The sequence below is a fragment of the Vulpes vulpes genome, chromosome 2 (assembly GCF_048418805.1).
Source record: "Vulpes vulpes isolate BD-2025 chromosome 2, VulVul3, whole genome shotgun sequence".
NCBI lineage: Eukaryota > Metazoa > Chordata > Mammalia > Carnivora > Canidae > Vulpes > Vulpes vulpes.
This window is the reverse complement of record NC_132781.1, coordinates 148,589,610-148,598,409: the sequence shown is the minus strand read 5'-3', so window position 1 is coordinate 148,598,409 and position 8,800 is coordinate 148,589,610. Positions and strand designations below refer to the sequence as shown.

General features: G+C 45.8%; 1 protein-coding gene across 1 annotated transcript in view; it reads left to right on the top strand.

Moving 5' to 3' along the window:
• Window positions 1-2,737: 2,737 nt before the first annotated feature.
• Window positions 2,738-8,800, top strand: part of HDAC1 (histone deacetylase 1) — a 34,556-nt gene continuing 28,493 nt past the window's right edge. Inside the window, exon 1 of the mRNA XM_026014472.2 lies at window positions 2,738-2,909. Coding sequence (XP_025870257.1) covers window positions 2,861-2,909 — 49 coding nt within the window. The 5' untranslated portion in view covers window positions 2,738-2,860. The remainder of the gene's footprint in view (window positions 2,910-8,800) is intronic.

Genomic DNA, 8,800 nt, shown 5'->3' with positions numbered 1-8,800 from the left:
CCCAACGCAGAGGCCGACACAGGGCTCTATCTCACAACCCTGAGATCATGACCTGATCCGAAATCGAGTCGGAAGCTTAACGGACTGAGCCACCCAGGCACCCTATGACCTGACTTACATTTTATTTTATTTACTTATTTACTCATGAGAGACGGAGAGAGAGACAGAGAGGCAGAGACACAAGCAGAGGGAGAAGCAGGCTCCCGACGGGGGACTCGATTCCCAGGTCTCCAGGATCACAACCCAGGCTGCAGGCAACGCTAAACCGCTGCGCCACGGGGGCTGCCCCCTTGACTTACATTTTAAAAGAATACCTCTTATTACTGTCTTGAATGTGAACAGAGTGAGTTAGCAGTCAATTTATAAAACTGGGAGATTTAAAAAAAAAAACTGGGGAGATTTTGGATAAAACTACAGGTTTCTGTCTTCTCTTGGAAAAAAAATCTTGAAGATTTGGCTTCATTGGGCTTACCTGTCCTCATGGAGCTGATTAGTGGACACCACCTTCACGTAGGGCTTAAGCTCTTCCTTTGCCAGGGTCTTCTTTTGCTAGAGTCCCTTTGCCAAACAGTTGAAACTGAGTGTCAGTGGTTATCATCATGCTTGCACTGTTGTTCTCATAATGAAGAGGAAAATGAAATGTTTTTCACCTCTATTTCCAATAAAAAGTGAGAAAATGAAAGGTACCTGCAGATGGCAGTGTGTTTGAGGAAAGATGGGGGAAAGGCATTTTGCTTTACGAAAGTGAAAAGAATCCAATTTTAGAAATATGCAAAGCACCTGAATCAAACTAATATAAAACCACTTATTTTTACACCACCTGCCTCACCTCTATAAGGATCTGAGGTTCTGATTCCTGTTCTGCATTTTATAAAATGCTGCCACACCCATGACCTCATCTGATCCCCACCCTCCTCTTCTTTTGGATACTGTGTGCAGCATAGAGTTAGTGAACTTTGAATTCTTATCCTCTGCATTTTACAAAGAGGGAAGTGAGGGCCAGAAAGGTTCTAGCCAGGAAGCAGCAACACAGAGCTGGAAAAAGGGATTCCCTGGCTCTTTAGCTGTTTTCTTTCTTTCTCTCTCTCTCTCCCTCTCTCTCTCTCCCTCTCTCTCCCTCCCTCTCTCTTCCTTTAGCTGTTTCTATAAATCTTAAATTTTCTGTTACTTTTATTTTTTTTAAGATTTTATTTATTTATTCATGAGAGACACGCAGAGAGAGGCAGAGACATAGGCAGAGGGAAAAGCAGGCTCCCTGCGCAGAGCCGGATGCAGGACTTGATTCCAGGACCTGGGGATCACGACCTGAGCCAAAGGCAGATGCTCAACCACTGAGCCACCCAGGCGCCCCTCTTCTATTACTTTTATAATGAGTGGCCCAAATGCAGTTCTCAAATGAGGAACACAAGTGTCTAAGTGCCCAAGCACTCTTTAAATTGTACAGGCATAGGGTTACCTGGGTGACTCAGTTGGTTAAACATCCAACGCTTGATCTCAGTTCAGGTCTTCATCTCAGGATCATGAGTTCAAGCCTCCAGATGGGCTCCACTCCGGGTGTGGAGCCTACTTAATAAATAAATAAATTGTAGAGGCATAAAAATGTATCTTATCAACTATAGGACCATGAGTTTGTAACTTACTTGGCACACAAATAGTAAGTACTCACTAAATATTAATATTGTTGTATTTTATTATTTTAATAGCCCATCACAGTGCTTTTCAGTTTTTCAGATTTTAATAATGAACAGTTGATGATTGATAAATAAGTTCAGTGATCCTCAAAGTTATGGTGGGGCAATTTTACACTCCTGTCTTGCCCTGGAAACAGTTATGCAATGTCTGGAAACAATTTTGGTGACCACAGCTGAGGGTGGGAGTGGAGGGTGCTATTGGCATCTAATGAGTAAAGGCCAAAGATGCTGCTAAACATCCTACACAATGCACAAGAGAGCCCCTTACAGTAAGGAATTATCCAGTTCCAAATGTCAATAGCTTCAATAGGTTCAGAAACCCTGCCCTAGTAGAAGGGGACAATCAGTGTCCTCCTATGTAAAGGCACTCTTCAGTGCTCGCGGGTGACAGCATCAGGGAGGCCCCGCTTTGGAGGTAAGAAAGGCTGGGTTCGGCCCCTTCCCTACAGTGTCTCCGGTGCACAGCAGGCATTCAGAAAATCTGTACTAGTGAAAGGTGAATTTAATTCCTAATTGTGTGACTGAGCAAGTCACAAAGGTCTGAAGTTCATTATCCTTATCCATAAAACGGGAATAAAAAGCCTCTTCCAAAGCTTTTGTGAGCAATCGTTGAGATAAACGTCGGTAAAGGGGTTGCACAGCACTTGGTCCACAGCAGTTTTCTTTCCTTTGTCAAGTTGATTCCAAACTCAGGCTCCAAGCCAGGTTCAGCCCGGTCCTTAGCTGAGTGACCTTGTGCAAGTCACTTTCCTCCCCGCAGGCTTCAGTTGATTTTCCATAAAACGACAAAGTTGGCTTCTGGTCTCCCAGCGCACTTCCAACACCGAAACGGGACGGCGAAGTGTATGGATCCGTTTTCTTCCCCCGGGACTAATGGTACGGTCCCCGGGCAGCTCCCCCACCCCCCTGTCGCAGACCTTGGTACAGGCCCAGGGGGCCCTCGGCAGCCTCTCAGGGCTGCCCTTGCCCCCTGCCGAGTTCCGGGCCGTCCCTGCGCGAGCTGATTGGCTGGAGCCGTGCCCGGGCTGCGCGGCTATAGGTGAGCCCGGGAGGGGACGGGCGGAGCGGGCGGGAGGCCCGCCCCCTCCCCCCCTGGGTCGGACGCCGAGCGGAGCCGCGGGCGGGAGGCCGGACGGACTGACTGACGGGAGGGACGGGAGGCGAGCAAGATGGCGCAGACTCAGGGCACCAGGAGGAAAGTCTGTTACTACTACGACGGTGAGCACCGTGCGCGCGGCGGGGGCGGGGCCGGGCCGGGGCCGGGAGAGGGAGGCTGAGGAGATGCGAGCGGGGAGGCTGGGAGAGGCTGAGGCGTTGGGGAAAGGCTGAGAAGAGGAGGCTGCGAGGAGGACGAGGCTGAGAGAGGAGGCTCAGAGGGAAGAGGCTGAGAGGAAAGAGGTCGAGGCTGAGGGAGGAGGCTCAGTAAAGAGGGCAGGGGGAGGGAGGAGGCAGGGTGAGGAGGCTGAGAGCAGGAGGTGGAGGCTGAGGGAGGAGGCTCAGAGGAAAGGAAAGGAAAGGAAGTCGAGGCTGAGGGAAGAGGCTGAGGCCGAGTGGGGGTCTTCTGAGGAAGCCTGCTGTAACTTGGCTGGAGGGGGGTGGTTCTCAGGAAGCCTGATGGAGAGAGTTTGAGTGGGACCCCAGGAGAGGAGGCTGAGTCTGAGGGTGAGGCAGGATCTGGTGGAGAAGGGTGCAAGGATGTGTTTTCCTGCCGAGAATACAGAAGTCTTCCTCTACCCCTTTGCTTCCTCATCCTTTTTGGTGAGAGTCCTGCAAGAGTCCTCACCTCCTGTCACCAGCCTCCCCCACCCCCCCCCGCCCCCTCCGTTTCTCAGCTGGGCCTACACTTTGCTGCTGGAAATGGGGCCCCTGGGCTTGGAAGGAGAAAGATACAACCTGTTAAAACAGACTTTTTCATGTAACAGAAGCCTGGAATGGCTTACTCTGTACTAGGGACATTTAGGTGCTGAGGCCATGGGGCTGATCAGGTCACTTCTCATTGTCCTCTCAGCCTGGATGGGAAGATAGATGGACAGTGACACAGAATTGCCTTCCAGGATCATGCTGGGATAAAGGAGAGCTCAGAGTGTTTGGGGAGCACAGAGGAGAGGCACCCAACTGAGACTGCCCACTTGGGGCAGGAGGTGCCATCTCAGTTAGGACCTGAAGAACAGGAGTTAGTAGCCAAACCCAGGGAAGGCAAAGAGAACCGTAAATTTAGAAGAGAGAGGACAGCATTTTTTTTTTTTTTTTTTTTAGGACAGCATTTTTGAAAGACCACAGGTGTGTGTACAGTATAGGTTTGAGGGCAGAGTGTAGAAGGTCAGGGAATAGGGTGGAGGGAAAAGTTGAAAGTCATGAGGCTGGAGAAGTATTCGGAGACTAGATCCTGAAGGGCTGGACACACTGGCTTAGGGAAGTTGGACTTTATTCTGAGTGCACTTGTGAATCATTGAAGTTTTGTGCAAGGTTAGTGACATCATCAGATTTATACCTTAGAGCTATCACTCTGAAAGAAATTAAGTTTATGAATGTAGGGGTAAGGAAAAAGGTAAGTATCCCAAACTCCTGGGTTGGGCAGTTTAATGTGTTTGGAGAAGGCTATATCAGTCGATAACTTTGGGTTTTGTATTTCTACTCTTAAAAATACTTACTGAGGGCTACCCCTACTGGGGGATATCCGCTTAGAGGTATCCAGTAGGCAATTGGCTATTCAGGTCTGCAGTTTATTTTTTATTTTTTTTTAATATTTTATTTATTTATTCATGAGAGACAGAGAGAGAGAGAGAGAGGCAGAGACATAGGCAGAGGGAGATGCAGGCCCCCTACAGGGAGCCTGGTGTGGGACTCCATCCCAGGACTCTGGAGATCAGGGCCTGAACTGAAGGCAGACGCTCAACCACTGAGCCACCCAGGCATCCCAGGTCTGCAGTTTAGAAGATAGAAATGAGAAGGTAGAGATTTTTGGTAGTTATCAGCATGCAGATGGTAATTTTAGTTACAGAAGAGGATGTGATCATGGGGATCCCTGGGTGGCTCAGTGGTTTGGTGACTGCCTTCAGCCCAGGGTGTGATCCTGGAGACCCGGCATCGAGTCCCACATCAGGCTCCCTACATGGAGCCTGCTTCTCCCTTTGCCTGTCTCTGCCTCTCTCTCTCTGTGGGTCTCTCATGAATAAATAAATAAATCTTAAAAAAAAAAAAAAAAAAAGAGGATGTGATCACCCAAGAAGTGTTTTTTTGTTTGTTTGTTTTGTTTTTTTTAAAGATTTTACTTATTTATTCATGAGAGACACAGACATAGGCAGAGGTAGAAGCAGGCTCCCTGCGTGGAGTCTGATGTGGAACTTGATTCCAGGACCCCGGAATCACAACCTGAATTGAAGGCAGATGCTCAACCACTTAGCCACCCAGGTGTCCCTCACCAGAGAAGTTGTATACAACGTGGAAAGAAAAGAGGATTCCGGGTGAAATTCTAAGGAAGTGGACTGAGGAAAAGTCTAGTGTATTCTTTATGCTCTGTACCCTTCTGTCATAGTGCTTGTCACTGTGTATTGGAATTGCCTGTTTACTTGTTCATTCTTCTTAGATGGTAATCTCCTTAGGGAATGGGATGGTGTCTTATCTAGCTCTGTATGCTCAGCCCCCAGAACAGTGCCTCGTTCATAGTGGGCTCTCAATAAATACTTGCTGATTAAATTGTACAGAGGGAATATAAGTGAACCAGAAAGTCTTTTCTTTGTTGTTTTTAAGTAGCTCCACTCTCAGCATGGAGCCCACCATGAGGCTGGAACTCACTACTGTGAGTCAGATACTTAACCAGCTGAGCCACCCAGGCACCTCAAGAACCAGAAGTCTTTGTTACAGTAGCCAAAAGAAGGAGGGAGTGGCCAGGTGTTGGCAAGAACTATTTCCTTTTTTTTTTTTTTTTTTTAAGATTTTATTTATTTATTCTTGAGAGATAGAAGGAGAGACAGAGCCAGAGACACAGGCAGAGGGAGAAGCAGGCTCCATGCACTGGGAGCCCGACATGGGATTCGATCCCAGGTCTCCAGGATTGCGCCCTGGGCCAAAGGCAGGCGCCAAACCGCTGCGCCACCCAGGGATCCCCAGCAAGAACTATTTCTTATGCAGGTTTGCAGTGAAACTAGATTGCAGTAGATTGGAGAATGAATGGATGGGTGAAGAGAAGACGTCAGATTGAACCCTTTTCAAAGGAAGTTTGGTTGAGGCAGAGAGAAAGAGTTGTTTATAAAGAGGGACATTAAAAAAAAAAGGGACATAGTGGCTAAGGGTTGAGCATATTCAAAATCCAAATGGAGGGGTGCTTCGGTGGCTCAGTGGTTGAGCATCTGCTTTTGGCTCAGGTCATGAACCTGAGCTGTTAAGTAGCTGTTGTGAAAGAGGGAGCTGAGGAAATAAGTTTGGAAGAGTCCTTCCATTACTGCTGGGCAGCAGTGAGGGCCCGTTCCAGGCTGGAGCCTTTGACTTTGTAGCCATATGAGTTTGCACAGTTTTGTGATCTCTACACCATTAGTTTAAAATGAGAAAAAGTGGAAAGACCTTAGTTTTTAGACGAAAGAGAGTTACTTTTTGAGAAACCATTTGTGAGTTTTACAGAGGTGAGCATGGGACTCAGAAGCTTTGCAGTATTGGGCAAGTTACTTTAACTTTGTAGGCCTCAGGTCACTCCTATAAAACCGAAAAACCTTGAGGGGCACCTGGGTGGCTCAGTTGGTTAAGTGTCTGCTTTTGGCTCATGTCATGATCCCAGTATCCTGGGATTGAGCCCCTCATTGGGCTCCCTGCTCTGTGGGGAGTCTGCTCCTCCCTCTTCCTCAGCCTCCCCGCCTCTGCCATCTCTTTCTCTCTCTCTCTCTCTCTCTCTCAAAAAAAAAAAAAAAAAAAAAAAAAAAAATATATATATATATATATATATATATATATATAAATTTTTTAAAAAAACCCTGAAAAACATTGAGAAGAGTGGGAAAAGCTCTCTAACTATAAAGGTAGTATCTAAATAAAAACGACTATTTCTTTTAAAAAGTCTCTCAGCAACTGGATTAAAAGCTGTTAAGAAAAGGATGGTGCCTCTGGGCCCCACGTCAGGTACTCCCCTAGCCTTCTAGATAAGTTATCTTAGTTCTCCAAGTCTAAGCCTTGGCTGAATTCAGGTTTGATAGGCAGGGGACTTGCTGGGGATTAAGGCCCTGGGTAAGCCAGGAATCCAGTTACATAACAGTATTGGTCATATTACTATCCATCTTCAAATTGGGTCTGCATCTGGATGTCTCCACCAATCCCTAGGGAACCTGTTCTACCAATCGCCATGGCTGATAAGGTGGTCTGAAGGTCTCTGGAAACAAAATTTTCCACGTGCCTTCTCTGCTACTACATCTCAAAGTCTGTGTCTATATGGGACAAGGGTCCCAATTGACTGCCACCAAATACTATACTCTGGCTTGTGGCTCTTTCAGCACAGTTCTTGCCCTCACAGGCCTTACTAAGATTAACAGAATAGGATAAAAGGATGGTAATAAAAACTAAGGGAGTTTGAATAAAGCATGGGCTTTTAGTCAAAGATAGTGTATCAATATTGGTTCATTAATTGTAGCAAATGTTTTATCATGTAGAATGCTGATAATAGGGGAAACTGGGGTGTCTGAGAACTCTCTCTACTATCTGCAATTTTTTTTATAAATCTAAAATTGTTCTAAAAAATAAAATATATTAAAAAGACAGGTAAGAGGGCAACCTGGGTGGCTCAGCAGTTTGGCGCCGCCTTCAGCCCAGGGTGCAATCCTGGAGACCCAGGATCGAGTCCCGTGTCGGGCTCCCTGCATGGAGTCTGCTTCTCCCTCTGCCTGTGTCTCTGCCTCTCTCTGTGTCTCTCATGAATAAATAAATAAAATCTTAAAAAAAAAAAAAAAAAAAAAAGGTAAGAGAGTGAGATCCTAAACATCTAGCTGTTTAGAAGTTTTCCATTGTCCCTGGCCATGTATATGGCAAAGAGAATTGGGAGTGTGGTTTGGATGCTATTGGTGACATTCTCCACAGTGCATTAGTCGGTGGAATGAAGCCTGTTACTGACACCACCCAACCATGATGCATAAGAGGTTGAGACCTTTTTATTGGTGCTCAAAAATCTGCCTCAATCTGATGGACTTCTAAGTAGGGATCCTTGGGTGTGCAGTTTACTTCATTCTTGTTTGTTTTTCAGTTGTTTTGTTGTTTCATTTTTTTTTTTTTTTTTTTTTTAAGTAAGCTCTGTGTCCAAGGTGGGGCTCAGACTCATGGCCCTGAGATCAAGAGTTACATGCTCTAGTGACTGAGCCAGCTGGGCACCCCCACTTGATTTTTGGAATATTTGTGCCAGGAACTTTGTGCCAAGGAGTTTCACTGAGCTCCCTATATTAAGGGCAAACTGAAGTAGGTACTTGGGAAACCCAATGCAACTTCTTAGGGTACTAGATTTGGAGTAAGAAGAGTTGACCCCTGCCTGCATCATTTGTTGTGTGATATTAAATAGACACAACTTCTCTGAGTCATTCAGTTCAATTCCTTGAATCTTTATTCAGCCTTTATGATGTACAGAATGCATTTGTCCTGGCATTCAAGGAGCTTCCAATCTTATGTATATAAATAGATAAAGTAATTCCGATACAAAACAAAATTTATTAAGTGATATATACAAATTGCATGGAGAGGAAATGGCCATTTATTTTAATTTTAATTCTTTTTTTATATTTTGATCAGGAATATGTTTGGCACTTAAGCTGGGCTTTGTAGTATGAGGGTCATCGGAAAAGGAAGGACATTCTGGGTCAAAGGAACAGTCTTAACAAAGACTACTTGGGTGTGAAGGTGAATGCCATGTTCAGGATGCTGATAATCATCCAGTGTGTTTAGAACAGAGATTAGCAGATTTTCTGTAAAGGGCCAGATAATATTTTTGGCCTCGTGTGCTATATGGGTGGGTCTCTGTGGCAACTGTTTACTCAGCTCTGCTATTATAATGTTAAAGCAGCCATAGACAATATTTAAGCTAATGGGCTTGGCTGTGTTCCAATAAAATTTTATTTACAAAGAAACAGGCAGCTAGTTGTATT